The sequence below is a fragment of the Parasteatoda tepidariorum genome, chromosome 2 (assembly GCF_043381705.1).
Source record: "Parasteatoda tepidariorum isolate YZ-2023 chromosome 2, CAS_Ptep_4.0, whole genome shotgun sequence".
Classification (NCBI taxonomy): Eukaryota; Metazoa; Arthropoda; class Arachnida; order Araneae; family Theridiidae; genus Parasteatoda; species Parasteatoda tepidariorum.
This window is the reverse complement of record NC_092205.1, coordinates 84,620,264-84,646,519: the sequence shown is the minus strand read 5'-3', so window position 1 is coordinate 84,646,519 and position 26,256 is coordinate 84,620,264. Positions and strand designations below refer to the sequence as shown.

At 27.5% G+C, this 26,256-nt stretch overlaps 1 protein-coding gene and 2 long non-coding RNA genes across 3 annotated transcripts in view; 1 reads left to right on the top strand and 2 right to left on the bottom strand.

The window, feature by feature from the left end:
* LOC107443656 (transcriptional regulator ATRX homolog) overlaps positions 1–26,256 on the bottom strand; it is a gene marked incomplete in the record, with an annotated part of 88,603 nt that overhangs the window by 24,149 nt on the left and 38,198 nt on the right. The window contains 6 exon segments of the mRNA XM_043044525.2: positions 4,891–4,943; positions 5,038–5,123; positions 16,970–17,209; positions 17,334–17,509; positions 18,203–18,340; positions 19,906–20,086. Of these exon segments, the coding sequence (XP_042900459.1) occupies positions 4,891–4,943; positions 5,038–5,123; positions 16,970–17,209; positions 17,334–17,509; positions 18,203–18,340; positions 19,906–20,086 (874 nt within the window).
* LOC139425026 (uncharacterized) lies at positions 8,576–16,963 on the bottom strand. Its single transcript, XR_011636200.1, has 2 exons — positions 15,456–16,963; positions 8,576–14,356 (listed from the first exon to the last, which is right to left on the bottom strand). It is a non-coding gene; the product is annotated as an uncharacterized lncRNA (long non-coding RNA).
* LOC139425025 (uncharacterized) lies at positions 22,046–26,170 on the top strand. Its single transcript, XR_011636199.1, has 2 exons — positions 22,046–22,907; positions 25,389–26,170. It is a non-coding gene; the product is annotated as an uncharacterized lncRNA (long non-coding RNA).

Genomic DNA, 26,256 nt, shown 5'->3' with positions numbered 1-26,256 from the left:
TCAATTGCATATTAATAGTCAAAACAGTAGCATTTTTGTTAAGTAAGAAGTATTTTCATAATCAAGATAAGGATACTACATTGCAATTGAATTCTAGGGATAATTAGATTCTACTATATCTATAAATGTTTCAATTAATTCAAGTTTTTTTATAACTTTTTTTTTTAGAACAAAGTTTCTTCAAATGTATACACACAGTTTAAAGTGCAATTTTGCTACAATATTTAAATAAATTTTTTTCCCTAACATTTTAAGTTTGATTACCAAAAGTATTCAAATGATAATGTTTATTAAGATAGAAAAAAGTAATTTTAAAAAGACTTACTTTCAAAATTTGTCTTCCTAAAATGTATATTACAATTGACTTATAAATAAAATTTCAAGAACCATTTTGTGATGACTGTCTAGCTATTTTTTAAAATTATGTAGAACAAAATAGAAAGAAAGTTAATGAAGTCTATTTGCTTGGAAATATCTTTCAGGCTAGATATAGGGCAAAATTAACAGTCACTACTGGCCAAAGGACAACTAAATATAATAAGAGGCAATTTAAAAATTGTCTGCTAGTTGTGATCTGATTAAAACTTGAAAATTGCACCGTATTTGCATTTTATTAGTAGTAGTATTTTCAAAAATGGAATAATTAAAAATATTTTATAAAAATTACTTAATTTTATTGTTTCTTAATTTTTTAATTATAGAAAGGAAAATATCTTTTGAGAAATGCTTGAAAAGAAACATCTTACATTAACAATGTCTATCAACAGTTTTCTTAATCATTTAAAAGTTTCAATTTTTGAAAAAGTGATCACATGACTTGAAAAATGGCCACGGTTAAAAGTGCTATAAAAAACTTGATAGCAACAAAATTTCCTAGCTTTTCCCTATAAGGCTGGTGATATTTCATGATTTAGAGTAGGGGTGCACAACTTTTTTGAGTGAAGGGCCACTTGCACAGCACGTAGATTAACAAAGGGCCATACTCATATTCAGTAATGTTAGAGATGTGTTCAAATATGATATATTTTATCTAAACATTAGTGTTCTAAACACCAAATATTTTTATCAGTAAACTTAATAACATATATGCAGAAAATTATGTACTCTTAATTATTCAAAACTAATAAAAACTGAAAATTTTTTTAAAATTTTTTCTTCCATTTTTCACAATAATTAATTTATCAAAAGCCCAAAAAAGTATGTATTTTACAGAGTAACATAAATTTGAATTAAATATTTTAATAAAAGAAAATTTATAATGTGTAAACAAAATCTAAATTAAGCTTAATTTCGTATTGCATTCAAATGTTACCGTGGGCCACATGTGGCTCACATGCCATAGGTTGCTCACCCCTAGTTTAGAGAATTACTTTTTAAGTTATACCAGTAGTATAACTATTTAATTAAAGCAGAGTATGATCTCTGAATGCATTATTCTATGGCATTCTCTGAAAACACCCCTTTGTTCATTTGTGAATTATTTATTTATGCTTATTTAAAAAAAATTAAGTTAATATTTTTTTTTCTACTATGATAGATAAACTAAAATGAATATAGGTCTATTAACAGCTTTGTTATATTCCAATGCTACTCCACACAGTAAGAAAAGTATTCATAATGTATTTCAGCAAATGTATTATGAGAGTAAACTATTAGACCTATTCCCACAACAAAGACATGAATATGTTCCCCCAATAACAAAGATCCTAATCTTAAAATGGTCTACTATTCTCAAGTTTTTGTTTATTTATTAGAATTTTTTTTTTTTTTGTATTTACATAATTTATTGGAGTAAGGACTATTCGCGATCGCAACGCTCGAGTACGCCGTCTAGCGGGAGCCTGTAAATATCGGACATTAATTTATCACGTTTTCATTTAGTTCCATCAAAGTCATTGACTGAATCAGACGCCATTTTTTAGCAGCAAATAAGAAACAAAATTTCCCTAAGGAAAAGGCCGAAGAACTTGAAAAAAATCTCCAGAATATTAGTAAATCTTTCAGGAACAGAACACGCCAAACATTTGAAGAAAAATTCCTCAATAATTTTTAATTTCTATTATCAACAAACTTGCAACTGATGACTTCCGATTTCGGATACTGTTACAGATGTGTGTATTAAGGTAAAATGCATTTCTTCTGTCTTCAATTCATTACGAATTAAAGTGAAGTCAACATTGCTTTCGTCATTCCAGTGAATAAATATGAATTCAGAACATACAGAATTGTAATAGTTATAGCATATTCTTCTTCGTTATAGAATAGTATATATTTCTGTATCCATATAATTCGGAAAACAACAATAAAAAATTATCCAAGTTACTTGAAATAGTGCCATTTGTGCTGATTCTTAATTAATTTAAATCGTTTTCTTGGTAAGTTTTTTTTAATTTTGAAAGAATAAGTTCAACTAGAATTCAGCTATTCTGTTTTTAGCTACATATTCAAATTCATATCAATTATAAAATTTTGCTGTGTAGTATGTTATCTAAAAGTAATGAAGGTATAAACTATGTATCTATTATTTGAGAATAAAGTTTTCAAACAAGGAACTTATCATTTTGGAATTCTCCGGGAATCATAAATCAGGTAAGTGCAATGATTTTTACAATAAAAAATTTGCTTGTAAATATTTTTTTTTCATTTGATGATGGTTCTCTACAGAATGGTTTTTTACGTCTGATTAAGAACTATAAGAATAATAAAAAAAGAAACAATATGAAAGTTTTTATTTCAATGTTAAGAATTCTTAAAATCGTTTTTTTTATCCTAAGAATTCTTTATTTTCCGTTTTTTAGTTTATAATTTTTTGATAAAAATTGTTCTCAAAATACTTTTTTTGAAAAATTAAATGGTATAACATTATGTGTTTATGTATACTTCTTGTATATTCCAATGTTTGAAGTAATATGATTCAGAAAAGTATGGAATAAAAATTCGGTACTTACGTATTAACGCCACCGCCGCTACAGATTTGGCGGTTTTTAAGTGCCGCCAATCTACACTTAAAATTTTTGCGACAATTCATAAAATAAAACACTTTATTTAAAATCAAAATAGTCAATCGGATTTCGGTGGAAAATGAGCCGATATAGAGTTTAGCATAGATTCAAAACAATCATATCGCCATATGAACTCTGATAAATAAGATTCCAAATGAAATAACATTTCCAAAACGTACGTTTACCAAGATAAAGTTTTATGTTGTGGGAATTGGTACATTTTCGTTTTTTCGGTAAAATATTTCCCTCCTGAAAAAATAAAATTGCATCTTGTTTTGTTTTTGGCAAATCCCAAAGACGAATTTTCGTAGCACTAAAAATGGCGACAAAAAAGAATTGTTTTTTTTTTTTTGTTTCGTCAGCATTCTTTATTTTACGTTTCTTAGTTTCTAAATAATGATTTTTATTGAAACTTGAAATTTTTTGATAAAAATTGTTGTCAAAAAACTTTGTTTACAAAATTAAATTTCATAAAATTATGAGGCTTATGTATACTTTTTGTTCATTTTAATTTTTGAACTAATATGATTCTTAAAACTATAGAATGTAAAGTTTAAATGGGCCTTTCATGTTATATCATTAAATTTAGTAATACTATTTCTCGGGCATTAGGTTTTAACTCTTATAAGAATATACATATTTTTTTCTGTTAATGTACAAATATTTTTCCGATGTGTTTTGGATATTCCTTCTCTAATAAAAAGAGATACCATTTTGTTTTCGGTTGTACAAGAAAGAAGATCAAGCATTTTTCTTTTTTAAATTTAATAAGCCACATTAAAGAAGGAACGTTGCAATGCTACACGCTACATTAACGACGTCTCCAGAGTAACTGAATGACGGTTCATATAGAAATCGCAGGTAAGTGTCTCATACAACAACGCCCCCTATAGTTCGTTGCGATCGCGAATCAAGAATGTTCTTTTTTTCAATAAATATAATTTAATAGTCATGGTACAAGAATTTTGAAATGTAGGTTGTTTGAATACTTGCTAACTTTAAATAGCATTTTTTTTAAATCTATAAATACTTTTTATAAAAAAACATTTTTATGCAATCTCATACACCTAATAATTATTTTTTTTTTTTTGAAAAATTCTTTTTCTTTATTTAAAGAAAAAGCGCTCAGGCATATATCAAATTGAAAAGCATCAAGCTTAGCATCAACAGATAACTCTAAAAATGAATCTTAACATGCATTAAGTTCTAAAGATGTATGCACTGAGTTTTAAAGAGATTCTTTTATTAGCTAGCCTGGAAGCAAAAAACTTGCAGCAGGCTGCAGATTAACATAAGATCTGCATACAAATTTTCATATCATATAAAACAACTAAAGCTTCAATGATATGTATTGAAAATGAAAAAAAAAGACAGATTATTTTGGATTGAAGAGCAAATTATTTATTATAAGTGCAGCTAATAATACTCCCTTTGCAAAGATTTTCCGAACAGTTCAAAAAACTTTTAAAATCTGAACTAAGCTGTTGACACATCAACTATAAAAAAAAAACAAGATTTTCAATCATTCCAAATAATTTTTTTCAATTAACTAGTATTTTTAAAAACTATTTTTTTATTCAGTTCTGAAATTTCAGTTATTTGGTTACAGATTGTATACAGAATTATTCTTAAAAAAAAAAAAAAAGTCTTGTAGTACATAATTTGAATTAAATTGGCATAAATTTGCCAACATACAACTTTTTTAGCATAACTTTATCTATTTTACCAATGCAAATTTAACTATAAACTTGTTATATTAAGCCTAATTTTAATACAGTATCTGGTTGAGGTTGCAGACAAATTTGTTTTTGTAAGGATTGTGCTGCAGATTGACACGGTAAATTTGGCTACCAGGTTCAAGTAAGTAAATAAATCACCAAATAATTACCTAAGTTTCTTCTTCTTGATCTAGTTTTATATTCCTTCACTACTTCCTCAGCACTAAAAAGAATATGAATTCAGATATAAGTAAAAAAAAAGTAAATTTACAGTAAAAAATCTTGGAAATAATCAATTTCAACATAAAAGTACTAACTCTGAACTTGAGCTAGAAGATTTCTTGTTTTCTTCTGATGTGGCATCATCATTAATAAAATCATCCTCACTATCATCTTTTAACAACTATAAGTAAAATATATTTAATAAAATTAAATTTATTACTTTATTTATATTATTAAAACTTATAAATGAAATGGTACAATCTTACATTTACTTATAACATAAAAATAACTATAAAAGTTAACTGTTGAATTCTAGAATTCAGCAATAAGTTTTTAGGACAAAAAGGGAACTAAGTGACAAATTACAGAAAAATTCATTATTGTTCATAGTTCCAATACATAAAAAAAGAACATAAAACAATTAAAAATTGCAATTTACCACATGGCAGTTCTCAAAAGATGGAAATATATTGCAGATATAAACATTAAGCTCAGAAAACAACCAAGTTTAAATTTAATAAACAGTCAAGACTTTAAAGTAAATTTACAATTGTCCGCAGATAAGAATTTACATAATTCCAAACATTTATGATATTAACCGAGCAATTATAACACCACTGCTTGATCCAGGAGTTCCCTTGCCTCCTGGGTTGGGTTCAAAATTACAAGTCTAACTAATTGAACATTGATAGTCATAAACATAGAATTAGGACAGCTGCTCAACGCCATTTATAAAATAAAACTAATTAAAGGAAAAGTTGATTAGTATTAACTCCTTGAAGTATTAAAAGTGGAACAATCTAACATCATGTTAATTATTTAGATTTGCTTGACTCGTATTTACAAAAAGTGAATTCTCCGCTTTTCGCTTCATAATGATTTTTACCACTTTTTTTTTGTTCGATTTTAATCTGATTATAATGTAAAAAAATAATTAGATATCACAGAAACGAAATTCTTCATTTCCGCACGGTGCAAAAAAAATCCTGTATTTTTCTTATCATGTCTCGTATAGAAAGATTATTACCGACAAGAATCATGCATTAAATTTCAGGGTGTGCAAAAATTTGACATTTTGGAAAAATTACAGATTTGAGATGAAATCTTCACGACTAAAGCAGGTCATTAAGTGATTATTCAAAAGCTTGATTCAGAATTTGATAATAGTAATAATATTATATTAAAAATAAGTTTGAAATTTTAAATACTAAGTGGAAATACCACACTGTTGAAATGTGGTCGACAAAACTATGTGGACAATAAAATCGTCACAAATCCAGTGCATCGAAAAACTATGAAAATCGGCTGCAATGACTGACAAAAAAGTGATTCTAAAACCACTTGGGATTATAGGTGAATGATCAATAATTAAGTGCAAAATGCACGATTTTAAGTCTGCCTAACAAAATAATAATGCATTGCTAATAAAACATTGAGATTTTAAAAACGAAGTAAAAATCCGCTTGAATAACTAACGTTAAAACAATCGATAAAGCCACACAGATACACTGTGGAAACCTCGCTACTTAAGTGGATCGAGAAATGGTAACTTACGAGGTAATAGCGTGATTCAAAATTTGCTGTATGTAATAATGACATATTAAAATATCGAGATTTTAAAAATCATGTGGAAATCTGTAACAAGCTGCTAAAATATCGCAACCACATGGATTTATTTATTTTTGGTAGAAATTGACGTTAATTATTGTCTTTTTGTTATTTTTTATTGAATAAGGATGTTTTGATGTTTGTTTGCTTTAAAGACCTAATTATTTAGAAAAATCTATTTTCAGGACTAGCCGAAGTCCTTACCATTCCGAATATGGAACTGTTCACTTTATATATATATCGATTTATAGATAGATAAATACATTTTTATGATACAGTGATACAGATTTCAGTTAAATATATACAAGTTATTTATATTGCAAAAATATATCCATTCATACAGGGTAACATCATAACATTGTTACTAGGTATGTAGAACAAATAAACAAAAATTGCTACAAAGTCAACTATAAATACAAACACTCTGTTTACTTTTTAAGCTTATCAAAAACTCTACCAAATTTAAATTATCTTAAACTCACAGAAATTTAGGTATTAAAATTGATTTATAAAAAAATATTTTTATAAAAATATACAGAAAATACAGGGTTAGACTAAACAAATCATCAGATCACAAATAACTATTTACTGGTATATGGTATACTAAGACAAAAGTTACATAAAAATATACACACATAGAAATAAAATATGTATTACATAAAAAATATAAACACACTTTCCTGGTTTTATACCACAAATGTTCAATGTGTGAGATGTAAATCAATGCAGAACAAACACCAGGATTTAATAATGATTTTTTTTAAAAAAAATATTGGTTTTAAAACTTATAAAATTTTAATACAAAATAGTGAAAAGTTTAAATTGATTTTCTTAGTTTAAAATTTATTATATGCTGCATTAATAAGATTCAATAGGAAAGATAACATTAGGGATAAGAAATGTAAGGGAAAGATAACATTAGAATAATAAAATTAGAACTATGCATTTGCATACATCATGTATTAAAGTAATTAATGAAAAACAACTTTTAGTATGGTAATATAGTTTAATATTATTATTATAATCCATTTTTAATAAAATTTTAATTGTAATTTCATTAATATACATACATAATTTATTATAAACTTAATTTCTTACAGTATTTTTAAAAAAAAAATCAAGAAAAAAAATCTTATTTAATTTAAATATATAAATATTAGAAAAAAAAATATAATAATCACTATCTCTGTCTGACCTAGAATAGAAGACCTAGACGCTTGTTTATGACATAACATGCGAAAGGTAGAAAAGAATGTTGCTGTAAGCGATCGGAGATGGTTGCAAAGATAAAAGAACAGTCGATTCCTTACTATCATTATTGGTCTTATTCGTATATATATATATATATATGTGTGTGCGTGTATTTTTTTCATTCTTAAAATCTAAAAATGAGAATCCGCATTTTTTATGCTCTAAATAATTTTGTATACATAGTTCTTGCCTTAAAATAATAAATTAAAAATGAACCAATAGAAAAAAATCACAGTAAAAAGAATTAATAATGCATTAAGAAATTTTAGATAAGGTTTCAAGATTTTTTAAGAAATTTTCTTAAATTTTATTCAAAACTTATTTATTACGGATAAATTTAAATTTTATATTATTTTAAGAGTAAACATATCAAATCAATAGCAATTGATTTAAAATAGAAATATTACTTTTCTAAGAATTGAAAATTAGTACTTAACATTACATTTATGGAAACAAAATATGATTGGAAAGAACACTTAACATACTTTTAAAAAAAAGCATAAAAATGTTTATCCTTCGTAAACCTCAAAAATATTTATAGCAAATTTATATCATTATTCAATTTCTTTTTTATTTACTGCAGTAAATTGATCATCTGTCCATTAACTTTTTTCTATGTTCTCTTGTTTTGCATAAATGTGATAAAAAATGATTTAGCGCGACTTATTTTTTTTATGATATAGACTAGAACTTTAAGAAATAGGTCATTAAGTATTGGAAGATTAATTTTATCGTAAAGTTTAAGTATGATTTTATAAAGACACAAACAACATATTTATAGAACAAAAGCTTTATTTTAACAGAACAAAAGCTATATAACAAAAGCTTTATTCCCCTCTTACTTTATTATTGAGTAAGGGGAAAATATATATACAAAATCAAATAACATTTTGAAACATTATATTTTTAAAGCATAACCCCATGAGGCAAACATTTTATTGGTGAAAATATAATTTCATTATAAAACAATGGGTGCAAGTTGGAAAAAAGGCCAAGACTGAAAATTTTATCTGACTAAAATTCCCGACATACCTCCTCAACATACAAGACACATGCAAAACATCTAGGAAGCTCCACCATAGGATATTTAAATACTGAACAAAAAATATCTGTCTAGCATATCTCTTCTTTTAATAAAATAACATGAGCATAAAAGTACACCAATATAAATAATGTATGCAACTTTTACTAACTAAATTATATCATTAATTGCAATTTCAAGACTATCACCATAGATCTCTATTCTGAAGAAAGCATGGAAAATGTCATTTACTTTTAAATAACCAAATTTCTTATCTAACATTATTAGTCTCACATTTGTGCAAAATTGCAATTCATATATATAGTCAAAGATATAGTTGGGATTTTTTGTCATAGAGTGAAAATGATTGGAGCAGTGAAATTCATTTTGGGAAAGTAAAATACAACAGTAAAAACATAAATAACATTATAAATTACAGAAACCAATTTCATAAAAAGAAACTTTCATGGATAATTCAAAATATTTGCTAAGTTACTGTATTTTAACATGCATATTAGTTAAACAATCTTTGACAAAAATGCTGTTCGTTGATGAAATTGTGAAAATAATTTTAAAAGTAAAACAGTAAATTACTACTGATTGTATAGTTATTATTAAATACTTTAACCATATACAAGCAATTCAAATTTCCTGACACTTTTGAGCTTGTAACAACTTAATACAAGTAGTGTGCTTTAGTGCTGCTTGAGCATAATAACCTGCTAAATATACTGACAGGCATTGATGCTTCCACATTAAAAATATGAATAATTGAGATTGGTGTTAAAAAAGTATCATCAACATCAAAGTCATCAAACGGTACTTTTTCAGATGAACTATCTTTTTTATCATCATAAAAGGTGATACTTATATCACCTTTATGATGAAAAGACAGTCTAAGTTCTTTAAATAAGTGAAGCTTATTTTTTACCTCAAACATTTGTTGTACAGAAATGTGATACTCAGAACCAGCCATACTACAATATTGCCCAAACCTAGACTCCAACTTGTTAGTCTAAGCAGCACCTAACATTTTGAACTCAGTAATGCAATACTGTGTCAGATTAATAATAATTTCAGTAGGAATTAACAAAGCAGTAAGAGATTTTGTTTGCTTGTCTACTACTATCTAAATCTAATTTACCCCATAGTTCTAGCCAATCTAGAAACTTGAGCAAGAAAATAGATTTTTCATTACAAGTAACAGGCTTACACATAGTTTTACGAATGGGTTTACCTTTCAAAGGGGTCTTTACATTAACAAAGTCCCACCATGTAGACATGTCAATGTATTGACTAGTTTCCTCACAATTAAGTAAATTGTGCTTTGAACCAAATTCTTGCAATGTAATAGCAGTATTAGCATTGAAAATTTTAAATGTTAACTTTAAATTCTGGTATTCTTCTTCTTCCTAATCCCCAAAATTAGCAGGGCTTAACCATGTCCAGGAAATTCATGACCCGTAGGAAGTCGGCCACCAAAAGTGGGTTTTTTAAAATGTCCCTCTTGTCCAGTCCAAGACAGTCCAGGATATGTTGGGGAGAAGCCTGCATGTTGCAGGGATGAGATTAGCCAAAAGGCAAAAAAGCTGAATTCCCACAATAGTAAATTTTACACAAGCACAACCCTTTAATAATATAAATTCCAGACAGTTTAAGGTAATAAATAATGTGTTGACATACAATTGTGTACTAATCTATTAATACATAAATGATTACATTGATACTTAACATTTAGTGAAAATAAAAATTACCAATTGAAAAAATAAAGCTGGAAATTATATTTTTCCTCAGTTCACATAAGAGACTATTATTACTTGAAAAACTACCTGGTTTAGTAAATTAAAACTACTGAGAATATACATTAATATTTCATTTCTTTTAATAAATACTGTTATGTGATTTATAGCAAATATATTGGTAATATTACTTTTTAAATTATATTGGGAAAAAAAACTTTAACGGTGGACCGAATCATTATGTTCATATTATAGTCTAATCTAACTAGAGCCCTCTGAAACATATCAATGACAGTGAAGTAGAAATATATAGTAACTCCTTAACATACAAAAATTGCTATTTTAGTTTGAAAAATTACATGACAATCAGCAACTGCTTAGATAATTGTTTTTTATTTGATAAGAATTTTGCCTTTTATAGCATAAATAACAGTAATTATAAAAAAAAATTTTGATGATGAGTTAATTAACTCTTTTTCCAAAAAAAAAATTTAATTAAATCCCCTTTTAAGTGAGTGCTTTTGTTTGCTATATTTAGTCGTTAGTTCATCTTCAAACATCTTGTGACAAATCCTATTTTTTCTTCTTTGCAAGCACAAAATGTAAGTTTTGAATATATTCCCTTCCATTTTCTCTGATGTTGTAACACTTACATATACTAAAAATCGTCATTAGTAAAACAGTCACCTTTATAATAACTAATTAAAAAAAATAATTACTTCTTACAAGAATAGCGATAGTTGATCTTAAAATTGCGTGAATATGAATAACAATTATGGATTTTGAAATCACATGAATATGAAACTAGATATACGATTTTGAAAATGAGGAAATAAAACCTGGAATATAGAATTTTTAAAACGCTTGAATACAAATCCCGATTCAAAATTTTCAGATCCCGTAAATACGAATCATGATGCGTAATTTTTAGATTGCATAAATAAGAATTATGATGCATAATTTTTAGAATGCGTGAATGCGAATCCCAATGCCTTATTTTAAAATCACTTATAAATGCGAAAATCAATGTTTGATATTATAAACCGCATGAGCAAATCAAGACATTGAATTTTAAACTTGAGTGAATATGTATCGCTACATAGGTTTTTAAAAAGGCGTAAATACGAATCACAATATCGGATTTATAAATCTCTTAAATAAGAATCGCAACGTACAATATTAAAATCGCGTGAATAAGAATCACAACACGCAAATATGAAAAGCTATGTTTGATATTAAATTCGTGTGAATAAGATTGAGATATTAGCAGATTCCAGGTTTTGGACATCTAAAAGGGTTGTCAGAAGTAGCGTCGTTTGAACTACAAAAATCAGATCTATCTGGAGGGCGGGTAAAAAATTCGGAAAATCTTATCTGCTGCGAGTAAAAGGGGAGAAAATAGCTAAAATAAGTAAAAATGAGAAAGGATTGGTAGCTATGTAGTTTGAAATTTCTGTTTATCTTTGAAAATCGGTGAATTTTCTGAAAAAACGGAATACTTATTAAAAAAAGTGAAATTTTTAGAAAAATCTGAATTTTTGATTTAAAAAAAAAAGCTGAAATTCAAGAGATATAAGTGAAAAATGTGGAAATCCGCTAAAAAGCGGAAAAATCTCATCCCTGATGTTGTGGCACCTGGGGCAGTTTGGGAAGATTTTAACACTACCCTCGAAAGAAAGAGACATAAGGTGGCTGCTGGTAAGCGCCGTCTGATCCTTGCGGTTGCACCGAATTTTGAGTGCACCTCCTGGACAGGTGCTCTGGTACCAGTGATGCTTGGGGGGTACCAACCAGGAAACATTGTCACATTCTGGTGTAAAAGATTGGATGGCCACAAAGCTTTTCTTGTCAAATCATATCCATATTTAAATAGATTGTTTGATTCTAACTCTTATAGCACTTCAAAAATATTTTTAAGCACTTTAAAAACCTATCACAACTAGGCAGAGTTCACAGGTTTTTGACAATTGACGATTTTATCCGTAATGTCAAAAAACCCTTTTAGACATAGTTTTTGACAATTGTCAAAAACCCAAAATTTTCACGTAAGGATAATTATTAATGAATATAAATACGAAGTATTCTTAAATCATCAATTCAAAACTAATTGAATCCTGAAATTGAGAATCGCTTGCAAAATGTAGCAGAGTTGCACATGAGACGGCAAAAATCTTTCCCACTGAATTCACCCCAGTATACGCACATTCAGACCTGCAACCATCTCATCAAACATGTAAAACAAATGGCATTTTCATACGATACATACCGACAGGCAAGCCTAAATAGATTGAGGTTGAATTAATTGCTAAAACTTTGAATAGAATAATGCCATTTTGCATAATCGTCGCAAAAATAAGTATGGTAAAAATATCTTATTTTGGAAAAGGGAAAATAAAACACTTTTTAAAAACACCCTATGAAAAAAGCACCTTTAAGGGCTTTTATAAAACAAAAATCGGAAATAAGCACCTTTGAGTACATTTTAAAAACCCTACACATCCTGTTATAGTTTATGAATAAAGTCAAAGCTAGCAGTTTGTATTTTTTCAGTATCAGAATGAAAATGGGGATAATGCATATATTGTCCATTTTTTTTTATTGATCCAGTTATTACAAAGGCACTTAACTTCATGTACAGAATTAATTACATAAAAAAGAGGGCATGAATTATCAAAAGGTTGAGAATAAACATAACTCAGTCTTGGAGGACAATAGAAAAGGTACATAGCTCTATGATTAATAGTAGTAACAGCAAATATTATGTAACCAATATGCTCTAGACTAATAATAACTCTATTAATCAAAGCATGCAAATTTTCTGCAACTATACTGACGAGAGGTACAATATCACCAACGACTTAAAATGTACTAAGCTTACTTTGAATCATAAAGGTATGAGCACTAGTGTCATATGACGTACCTACAATATTCCAACCTTTATAATCAAGGTAGGGTTGAATGATGATTTCATTAAGCAACAGAGAAACATGTCGTTGCTTTTCTTACAATGATAAAATCATTTGCTTTGCATACATTAAAAACATAAAATCAGATCGCTCATATTACGATGTTGTGTAATATTGCACAAAAAGTGCTTAGATCAGAGATAAGGTTAAATTACCAGACTGACACAAGAATTTGTATGCTTGGGAGGAAATATAAAATAACAAATAGAGTATTAGAATACCTAGAGCTGTCAAGCTTGCACATTAAAAAATGTAATTGTTCTAAAATGAAATCTAGGGAAAACTTATGTTTATCCTCAACAATCTTTCAAATCAATTTGCTGCTTCTCAAGGCATTCTAATGCATCAAAAATGTCAATTATATCATGTTATAGAGTTTCTCGCCTTGAAAATTGATATGCTTAAATAAGTCCTCAAATACAGTTACAATATATAAAATATGTTGTACATCTTCATCAGAAAAATTTAAGAAGTTCACCTGTTTATCACCATTAAAACTACACATCATTTCTTCGGCCGAACTTTATCCCCAAGCAGCCTTTCAGCTTTGAAAATGTGTCGAAACAATTGCTTTCAACATACAAACTTGCTGCCTCTTCGCTGGCTTTTAATGCCTCAGCTAGTTGAAATTCTTCAATTTTCTACCTTTTTGAAGATGGGTTTTCTCTCAAAGAACTATCTGAGGACAGTTTTCAAATATGCACGGAACCGCCTTTTTTTTTTCGAGAACATGCCGCTCCACGGTATAGGAGATATGCTTTCCAGTCTTTTCATCAAAGTAAGAAGTCTCTACTCTTATATCTTCTACTTCAAAATGTTTTCCACATGCCTATAATTAAAAACAAATATTAAATATTTACAATAGCTATATCCATTTTCACTAACACAGCAAATTTTAATCAAATTTCAATTAACAATCTTTAAAATGAGTGTCTTTTTCTCAAAATATTTTAACAGCACACTAGAAGAACTATTAATAAACAATCACATCAAACTTTGATATATACTAAACGGATATTTTTGTTCCTAAATATTGGAATAGTATTTCAATTATGTATTTAGTATTTCAATTAACGTGTGGATTTAGAAATTCTTCAAAATTAAAATTCTCCTCAGGCGTGTTAAATTTAAAATTCTAATAGCTAAAAATAAACACTATCAACATTCTTCAGATAAACACTGGTATTTTTTACAAAAATGTGCATAAATTTAATTTCATAAAGATTAAAAAGAATTACTTTTTGACATCACAACTTTTAAAATTTTTTTTAGCAATGCTTATTTATATTAGTTAGTGAAAAGTAGTATGTTTACTGAGAAAGACGTATACAAATCTCTAATCTAACAAAAATATAGTACAAAACATTATAAACATTGCGTTAATATTTCAAGACATAGCTTGTTTTATTCTTATAAACACTAAAAGATTTAGCAGTAGAAAATATTGCATTGTAACTCATATATTTTTATGTGTATAATTTAAATGTATAATTCAAACATATTTCCCCGATATATTGAAATGTATATTTCATTAAATAAGATACACCACAATTCCAGGGTTATTTAAAATCTTGAGCTGAAGCTCAATAAAAATTGTATTGACATTAAGTCTATTTATCTAAATCGCTTAGATTCATTAAAGTTGCATTAGTTCGTGAAGCATGCATAAATAACACAATCGAATGCTTTTGTATTTTATGTTTGAATATTAAAATAAGTTTTTTCATAATTAAAATGGAATTAGATCAGATAACAGACATAAATACATTACAGACTTTAATAACTTCTCACAGCATAACAGCAATGCAAGTTACATTATATACATGCTTTCGATCTCATTTCAAATTTAATATACAACACATTAAAAAAAATCTGTTAAAATCAAACTTAACATTTTAGTAATATAAAAAAAAGTATCTTTTACTTACTTCGATATCACTTCAATCCGACTATTTAAGAGCATTAATTGATCAATATTCACACTCAATGGCATCCACGAAGTATTGAGAGCCAACAGAAGAACAACAGACGCTACCTTCTGTTTGTGACGTCACAGGTTTGAAAGCGCTAAGATAGCAGGCCTTGACCTTACAGTAGGGGGTTGGCCTGACACACATCCCAATGATAACTCAGCATATGATAGAAACAAATGCTACTGGACTGAATTACCTTTTTACGCATTATTTGTACATTTATTACATGTTAGTAAACATTTTTTGGATTCAAGATAAATTATTTAGGCTAATTACTATTTATTATCATACAAAGAAAACACATTATTAAAATATATATCCAAAGATGCCAACATGGATAAGAAAAAATCCAGTAGAATTTATGTAATATAAATTTCATGATAATTCTTGCATAATGTGCTAAATATTTTATGCATAGGGAATTTTAATGTAATCAAAAACCCTAATCATTTTGATTCTCTGCTTTGGTAGCCCGATGACCTGCAGACAAAGTTGAGCACTTTACGGTAAAACAGTTTAACGAGGGCCGATATCTCGCACCCTCGGACCTTATGCAGGCTGATCAAAGTGATCACTCACCTGCTCACTGACCGCAGCCAGTGATGTTTGACTTCGCTGTTTTATTGGAAACCATGTCTTAACAATCAGTCTACCGCGAAACGTTTTAGGACAAATAAGCATTTAACTACTTTTTATAAATGAGGCTAGCTTTATTATGAGTATAACTTTATTATTTATAAACGAGGCTAGCTTTATTATATATAATACTTAATTTAATTATTTGAGCAAGCAATAATCTGTGCAAAAATTCTATTTCAATAGAGATTTTTGAAGAAACTTACTCAATTTTAAGGAGTTTTCTAAAATGTACAAAAACCAGGAGAATTTTTATTAAACCAGCCGGGGGTGATTGTCAGCCCAAGTCAAAATTCCGGAAAATTTCTTGAGTTAAAAAAAAAAAGCAGTTTAAATTGAAAAAAATTTAAACAAGGTTTTTTTTCCCCTTTTTCTCAATATTTCTTAGTTTACTTAAAATACATTAAAAATTTTACACATACCTATGATAGCAGGTATCTGGAGAAGTAATTAAAATTTAAATATGTCTTTCTTTCTTGAGTTTATGATTATAACAACTATTTACTGATAAAAAATGAATATTAATCATGAATATAAGCTTATTTAGTATCTCCCTGGCTTTCCCTAACAAACAAATAAATTTAACTGTGTTTTTAAGTTCCACCTTTGAACCTTCGATCTCCGGAAACTTCCAGATCACTGTTAGCGAAAAATCCGGAATTTTTCCGGAGCACAATCAGCCCTGACCAGTAGAAACTGCGAAATCCAGTAGAGCTGGCAGCTACATATATCATAGCTGCATTCACAACAGATTTTAATAAATCAATAATTTAAAAACTCAATATGTTTTTTTCTTATTTTTTAAAGTAGTTTAAAATGCACAAAAAAATTACCCTTCTCTTTTCTGCCCTTATATGGCTGGTATGAATTATATAAGGATGAGTACACAGATTCCTCAATGCATTATAATCTGAAAATAAAGTACTGCCTTGAATTTTAGTTTCCACTCTTGCTTTAGATAAATTGTCCAGGTACCAACGATACATCCTGATTTGAATTTCAGACAGTTTCACACTGATCACATACTCATGCTTTGGTGGTAAAAATTTGGTCAATGCAGCATAATCACATCTCTAAAAAATACACAAAAGAAATTTAATTTCTAAAATATCAATGAAATGATTTATTTTCTATTTAAATTTAATAATAAAAATAGGTTAGGCAGCAGTATTGATAGAAAGATATTGCAATATTTACTTGAACACAGCCTTCAAGCAGCTTATGTAATATGTGAATTCGCTTCTTCATGCGCCTAACATCATATTCATTAGAATCTTCATATTGTCCATTCATAATAGGATTAACAAATCTATTTCTAAATTCCTTTGAAGTTCCCAAGAGATGTGGCTTAACAAATGATAACATGCAATGATCTGTGAAACAGTAAAACGAACAATAAGATAACAAAGTTTTTAAAAAAATCTCTCTAAAACTATGTATATTAGTATCTAAAATTACATAAATCAACATCTAAAAATATGCATATCTAAAACAAATATTGTTTTTTTCATAGTAGGATTAACAAATTTGTTTATAAATTCTTTTGATGGTATCAAGAGATAGGCTTAACAAATGATAACAAGTAATGATTTGTGAAATGGTAATGCACATAAGAAGATAGCAAAAATTTTTTAAAAAAACCTAACATATACATATAAGTATAGAAAATTATGTAAATTAATATCTAAAATAAATATTGCCCATACAAAATAGGAATAACAAATTAGTTTCTAAATTCTTCTGATGTTCTCAAGAGATGAAGTTTAGCTAATGATAACATGCAATGATCTGTGAAACAGTAATACGCACAATTGGATAACAAAAGAATTGAAAAAGGAAAACTTAGTAATAATAGTATCTAAAGTATCTATTAGCATCGAAAATTATATAAATCAACATCTAAAAATATGTATATCTAAAAGAAATTGCTTTATTTCACTACAGTACATCGTTGTTCATGTATCTGCTAAAAATGTAATGGCACAGGACATTTCAAGTTTAGACCTATTGTGAATTACTGACAATAAACAATTTTTAATGGGAAAGTAAATAACTATTAAACTTACATTCTTTCAAATTATTCTGCAAAGGAGTACCAGTTAACACAACGCGTCTTTCAGTTTTTAACTGACTACAAGCTTTAGAAATAGCAGACGCTTCATTTTTCAAAATATGTCCTTCATCACAAATGACAATATCAGGCCCTAGAAACATATTAATACATTTCATTTTAGTGCAATTTAAAACAAATATAAAAAGAAAGCTGTTATTCATACTAAAAATAAATTGTAAGTTTTTCATTTAGTTGTTTTTTTTATTTTATTTTTTTTAGTCTAAAATAGATAAAAGACTGTAGCTAATTTCTAGCCTAAGGAAGACATAAATAAATCATAAGAGCTTTGTATGCAGCTCTAAAAATCAGCAGTAATTTTAAACAATCAAAATTGATAATACAAGATTTTTTTTAAAAAACAAAAATTTAAAAAATATATACCACTGACAAATTTGTATATTCTACAAATTGGTTTAAAAATATTCCTCTAAAAATTGCTAAATTTTAAACATTTTCCTCTTTCTTCCATTTCTTTAACTTTTGAATATCAAAATAATATTTGTAATAATAAAAATATGTACCTTTGTTGTAATCTTAAGAATAACTTCTGAAAAAACTAATTGAAACATCAATGTAAGCTTTTAATAAAACTGTAGCAAATCCTGCCACTCAAAAATTTAATTCAAATTTAAAATTTGCTTACTTTAATGATATCATTTTAAAAAGTTAATAAAAAAACAGCTTTTAAAAACTCTGTGCAATTACATAGCTCAATCAACCTAAAAAGTGACAAACAAAACATCATTCTTACTAACTAATCCCTTATAAAAGAGATTATTTTATGCATACTCCAAAATTTGTGAGCATTGCAAAAATATTTTAATTAAATTAGGAAAAAAAAACTGTACAGAATGCTAAAGAAAAAAAAAATTAAATAACTAGTTTAATCTATAGTGGAAATAATGAGAACACTTGTAAAAAAGTAATTACTTATATGCAGAATTTGAAATATACATGTCATAATAACATCACATTAGAAATACTGGTACTTTAACACAAGCTTCATAGTGGGTGTCAAAGAAAATATTGGATATCATTTTTAAAAAAAAATCAGGACATTTTTTGAAACAGTACATGTTATTTTTAAGAAAGGCGAACTAAAAAGTATTACTGTTCTACTTTAAAACAGTAAAAGAAAATTATACCCCAAAAATAATGAAACATAGAATTTTTAATTTTCGAAATACTTTGTTTGGAACAGAAGATTTAAACAGTTTACAGTATAGTTCTATTTATACTGAATAACTCATAATAGTTTCAAAAAAATACATGGAAATATTACATATTGCTAGCATTAAAAAATAATCATTATCAATTTATTAAGATTCCCTCTTACCAATATATAATTAAAGTTTGTATTAGAGTAAAGAATTTTCTTAATCAAATAAATTTAAGGTAAAAATTCAAAATCAAAAATAAAAATATCTCATTCCAAGTTTTTGTAGAAAAAAACCCTGATTTTCATTAACTATTCCCTATTTTTTAATTTTTTTATAGTCGAAATACAATTCCAGGTTTTCCCTGTTCTCCCTAATCCGTGGAAGCCCTGATTAGGACTAACTACAAAACCAGAAAAAATTCATACACCCACAATCAGTGAGATGGGGATCCACAATCAGTGAGTCAAGCAGAAAGTTTAAAATGAATAATAATTACCAGGATCTAACAAATATTTCTGGAGTTGTTCTTTAAGACTTTTTCTGAGCTTTGGAATTTTATTTCCGGCAAGTCTACGAAAGATGTCATAACTAATAATTAAAACACCTCCATCTGTATGCCAATATTTCAATATATCAAGTCTAGTAAAGTTATCTTTAGCATTTGCAATTTCATGCACCTAAAGATAAAAATAAAATTATTATTTTAGTTTTGAAACTCACAAAATCAACAAATAATTTATACTACAACTAAACCTCAATAACAGGGTGCGTAGCTAAATCTTTTAACAAAAAATAAGCAAATTTTAAGTACTTTTAAAGCACTCAAAAAATATTTTTAAGCATTATATACATTAACAAAATGCAAAATAATTTTCAAAGACTTTACATGATCATGATAAAATAACTAGTTTCTGACAAGAATTTCTTTTCTTGATTATATTAGCCAACCTAAAAAGATCAAAAAAATTTTTGGTTCAATTTCAGAAGGGTGGAAAGACTGTAGAAGAGTTATGCACAAGAACGTTAGAACCGCTCACCGAACCAAGTTTAGTAGATGCACATGTAAAAAGATTGGTGCTTTTCATATGCTACCAACCGATGGTAGGACTGTGGTTGAATGAATTGTGAAAACATTGAACAGAACAATGTGAAAACCATCCTTTTGCATAAAATGTGTTGAAAATCAACATGGTAAAGAAAAAAAAAATCTTTTGGAAAAAGGAATATTTAGCCCCCCCCCTTTTTTAAAGCATCTTAAAGGGCAACTAAAAAACCAAAATCGAAAATAAGCACTTTTTAAAAATGCTATGTACCATGAATGAAATTTAATGGAAACTAAAACTTTTATGATATCAAAAAATCAGAATATCAAATATACAATAAAAAAATTTTAGTACTTTTAACAATTTAGTTAATAATAGTAACCGTACCGTACTAACATTTAGAAAAAAAATGCCTAACATTTATTTATTTAAAAAAGATGGGGGGGGGAAATAGTTACTTTAAACAATGTTGATATGTTTGCTTTTTCATTCAATTTTATGTTTTGCAGAAATGTTATTATTTTCCTAATCTTAATGCTTTTGAAACCACTTAAAATTTCTGTTTTTTTTTTTCTAAGTCACCACTGTAGTGAAAGTGTGGTCATCAGTATAGACCACAGTACCTACTTCTTATCATTATCAGTTTCTCTTGTATCCATTAAACTAGCAAGTTCTTTCTAATATTATAGAAAAATAATCTTATCTCTGTACAAATATTATAAGTTAACTTCCTTAGTATTAAATGATTTAGGCAGCTTCTTACCAAATCTAACAACCTCGTTTTTTAATAGTTTATAAATTTACTCAAACATCTTAAAGAATTAAAGTTCAAGAAAAATTTATAAATTCCTCAAAAAATAAAAGTTTTTCTTTCTTCAAATATTATGTTTGATAATAAGATAAGACACATTTCAAAATCAATAAATAATTAAGGGTCACTAAGAAACGTAAAGGTTTTTTTCTATTATCATCATAGAAAATGCAATGGGAATTTAGATTTTTCCGTGATATCCTAAAATACAGATCATCAAAGTCTGTGATTTTGAAGTTCAACTGTAAAAAGAAATTTCAAAGACAACATTACATAAAATGAAAAGTGTCTAGAATCACTTGTGTAGGTCATATAAAGTTAATCATTACAATAACGAAGACAATTATTTTAGGAATGGGGTGGAACCCCACTAAAAATAATCTTAAGATTTTCTTAAGAAAATGTCATTTTCTTAAGAAATTCTTCAGAAATCTGAAGAATTTTTGCAGACATTTTACAGACATTTTGAATATCTTTAAGGTGAATTAAATTTGTCTTCAAAAATTCTTAAGAAAATCTTAAGACATATTCCTGAGTTAGAATTACCTTAAAGCATCTTAAGATTCTTTAAAATATGTTAAGAATTTTTTCAGACATTTGGGATATCTTTAGGATAAATTAAGTTTGTCTTAAGGAAATTTGAAGAAAGTTTCCTGAGTTAATGTTACCTTAACTTAACTTTTTTAACTAACAACTTAAGATTTTTCAGAATATCTTGAAAATTTTTGAAAACATTTTGAATATCTTTAAGGTGAATTAAGTTTGAACAAGGATTTCTTAAAATTTTTTTCAGTTCACACAAAATTTGTCTTGTGATATTTTCAATCTTAGTTTTTCAGATCTTAGTTTTCGTTTAATTGCTTGAGAATTTCAATTATTCTCTAATTAAAGTATATATTTAAAAGGTTTTCTGCCTTTTTTTTTTTTTTTTTTTTTTTTTTTTTTTTTTTTTTNTGGTTTTTTTTTTTTTTTTGTCCTTTCATGAAACATACAAAATACTAATTTGAGATTGAAAAGAAAATGTTTTATTTGACTTCTATTTTAAATGTTTTATTTTTTATGAAACATTAACTGGTATCTACGGAATTCAATACACCAATCAGATCAATTTTTATTAATCAAAAACTCGCACATTATTAAAATTTGAATGATTGGAAATTTTGCCAAGTTGAATGTATAACCAATTTACTCTCCGAGATTCGAATTTTAAGTTTATACCATATACCTGATTAAGAAATAGATCGCATATTTACAGTAGTTATTAGTTTTATTTTTTCATAAATTGATGCAACAGTCACGTAGCATTCACATTAACAAAGCAAGTTTAATTTTATGAAATTTTAAAATTTGTGTTCATTAATTTTGTTTTTAAGTACATATATAATATCTTTACTCATTGAAGCTGTATGAACAGTTTTCGTTCACAAATGCTTTAAGCGTACAGTTTTATTCACTTACTGAAAATTAACAAGAGTTTAATCATGGAGTCTTTAATCAAACAAAAAGCCATCTGAAAAGCCCAGCTTCCGTTTCCTGTCTTCTACCCTCCCACCCACTGCGAGCAGATTGTTTACATTTACAACCCGGGCAATGTGGCAAACGCTATGTATGCGGCGCGTGTGATGTTCTCAATGCTTGAATTTGGTAAGTTTAAAACTTATGCTTATATCTTATTTTTATATTCATTTCCAATTAACGATGGCATATTTCTTATTAATACATTTTAATTATTATTGATGAACTATTTCTGCTACAAATCTTATAAAAATGTTTAAGCGAGGAGCTAACCCTTAACCCTAATTATGATGTTTACATTTCTTATGTAGTTGTAGCATTTATGTTTTATCATTATAATATTAAGAAGAATGTTTTTAAAATGCCCTATATTTGCTCTGTAGTGTTTGATCATTCTGTTGTATGGGGTTTTCAATGTGGCGATTGTTATGAATAAGAAATTATTTTTATTTGAATAAACCAATTTGCTTTTTTGTTTATCTTAGTTTATAATCAAGAGCTTTCACAGAATTTCTCTCAGAGAATAATTAAATAATTTAAAAAACAACGAAGAATGTTTTCGAATTTTTATTATAATTATGAAAAGTATACTTTCAATCACTAGCTATTTTAAAAAACAAGTGACATTTGGATATACATATTCTAATTAAAATTATTTAAAAAAAACTGCTACTAAACTTACAGTTGATATACACCTGAAGAAAAAAAAAGATTATTCTTTATTAATACATTAAATATGGTGTGAGCATGAAAGAAAAAAACTATCTTCTAATGATTTGTTGATTTTTAATTTTGAATTAGTTATTATTTTGTAAAAGTAATGCTTCAAAATGTTTTATTCTAACATCACAGCGTTAAGTTTAAAATTTCAAATTTCAGTTCTGAATTTATGACTCAAAATAGATAACATAGGATATATAATTATTTACGACTGAAAAACTTTCCTTTTAAAAAATGTAACATTTGAAAGTAAAATTTTATTTATTTGATTTTTAAGAAAGGTTAATAGCCTGCTCCAGGGTGCTCTTGTGGCACAGCTAGTTAAAATATTTTTCACACTGCTTATTAGAGGACTAGGGTAAGGAGTTTGATCCAATGTATAAAACAACTGACGTGTATACTTTGCAAGGTGCACATGAACTCCGCCACGGCTGAGTGTTCTCTCATTGGTTATCGTGCCGAAGATTGAAAAGAGCTAGCTCAAGCGGAGTCCACTATATCTGACCAGTATCAAAATTACATGGCATTCCAACCATGGCCGTTAAAAAGTAAAGCCTTAGAAATGGGATTTTTGGTCATGGTTGAGTGATGGCAGTGATGAGTACCTTGCTCTATGTTTAAAATAAAATAATAAAAAGTACTTAACAGCTTGAACTTTTTAAAAATATTAAAGGATTGTTAACAAGTGCAGTATAATTTACATAACTTTGTAATCAATAACTATAAATAAAAAATATTATTTGCATAACATTCATTGGATCACGAATGGATTAGATATGCAGAATCGCTGTTGTTCCACTGGCATTTTTCAAGATAAATTCTTAATGATTTATCGATATATTCTGAATACTATATACAAAAAGTATTTGGTACTTCATATTCAATGATCAACACTTTATACTCCATGTTTTCCTGTCACGAAAAGCTAACAAGTAAATCTTTCTAATTCAGCGTCAGTGATAATAATTTTTAAGAAACCTTTATTTTATTGTTATTGCTACCTTACCTGTGTTACTTACTTAGCATAACATTACTTACTTAGCATAACATTATCAAAAAGCTTTTATTAATCTATAACTAATGCTTTTCCTGAAATGTAGTAAAAAAATATGAAGCGAAGCAATTTTGATAACAATATATTTCGAAAGAAAATATATTGATTGTTAGGTAAAGCTATCTGTATAAACTTGATACAGCGACATAATTTTTTTTTTTTTTTTTTGCTCTCTGAAAGGCAATTTAATGTTTGTGTAATCTAAATTTAACCAAATTATTTATATTTTTTTTGTTACTTTCTGTCTTAACTGTGTTCCAAGTAAATGCAAAAAAATTTTTTCAATTATTCAATATTTTTATAAATAATAATTATTTTTATGAGTAGTTATTTTTATAAATAAATACTTTTCTGTTTACAGTCCAATTTTCTTTGTTTACTCCAATTTTGTTATGTGTTAAAAACAATCTTTACACTTTTTTATGTATTTAAGCTTAGCTAGATTTACACTTTTTTTTGTTTCTTTAACACGTTGAATGCCACGCTATAATTTTACATGGCTTCTGGCCAAAATGAATTTTTCAGTATTTATTGAATTAATTTCTTCAAACCATTTTAGTAATAATAATAATTTTAAAAAAATTAAGAGCATTAAAAATTTATTCGGATTATGTGTTATGAATAATCTAGGCTTGACCATTTATCAGTGACCCCTGTGGCATTCAACGTGTTAAATTAGTTCAATAATATTAAATTGAAAAATTACTTTGGCTAAACCTATTCTTAATGTAATAAAATCTTCATGAATGTATTTGTGTAATTTGTGTTGAAAACTTTTAACAACATATTCAAGTAAAATACTTTTACATTGATAAGTCCTGTTTTAAATGTTCTAGCCGAGCTGAATGTATGACAAGACTCACATTTGAGTTACATGGAGAGGAAAACCACTCAAACCTGCTACAGCTAGTTTGGCTTCCAGGGGTCTCAGACCCATGATCCGTCTACCTCTATTCCCTGTGCCATTGCGACACTCCTGGAAACAATAAAGCTGATCACTTCACAATTATGCTGTTAACTTCATTGACTCGCTTTTACTCTCCCCTACAGAGAAATCTTCTCCACCATTGTTCGAGCGAAAGAATAAACTTTAAAGAATGTACAAGATGTGGATGCTGCGGAAAGGATTTGGTCAGGCCTCCTCTGCAAATGCTTTGCTCCTCCCCCGGCAAAATTTTAACTTCAGTATTTCTTCTTCCAGATACAACTTTTAAACGTCTGTTGCTATTGCTCCAAATTATTGTGATTGTGTGTTCACTAGTTAAAACTTCAAAAAAAAAAAAAAAGTGTGTCATTTGATTCTTTTTAAACTTAGGAAAATATTTTAATAAAAGCTCTCTGCAAAACATGTGGACTTTTTTTATAAGTGCCTGCATTAAACGAGTCTTAACCATCTCTTCAAGTACTATGGACTTAAAGTCGTTTCACTCTGTATGGCAAATTTACTTGTATGTTTTCACATTTTACTATGAGATTTTATTTTCTCATTATAGTGCTAATTTTATTTAATTTTGTTTTATTTTAAACTATAATTTTTTGTAAACTTGGTTTACGCTATTCTCACTGGTTAATTAGTCATTGTATTAAGTATGATTATAATTTTGCTTCCGGTGTTGTGTTTTCTTTGTTTACCTGCACTTTTTCTTTATTGACCTTTAATTGTGATATTACTATTTATATATACATAGCCAATGCTAAGGATTT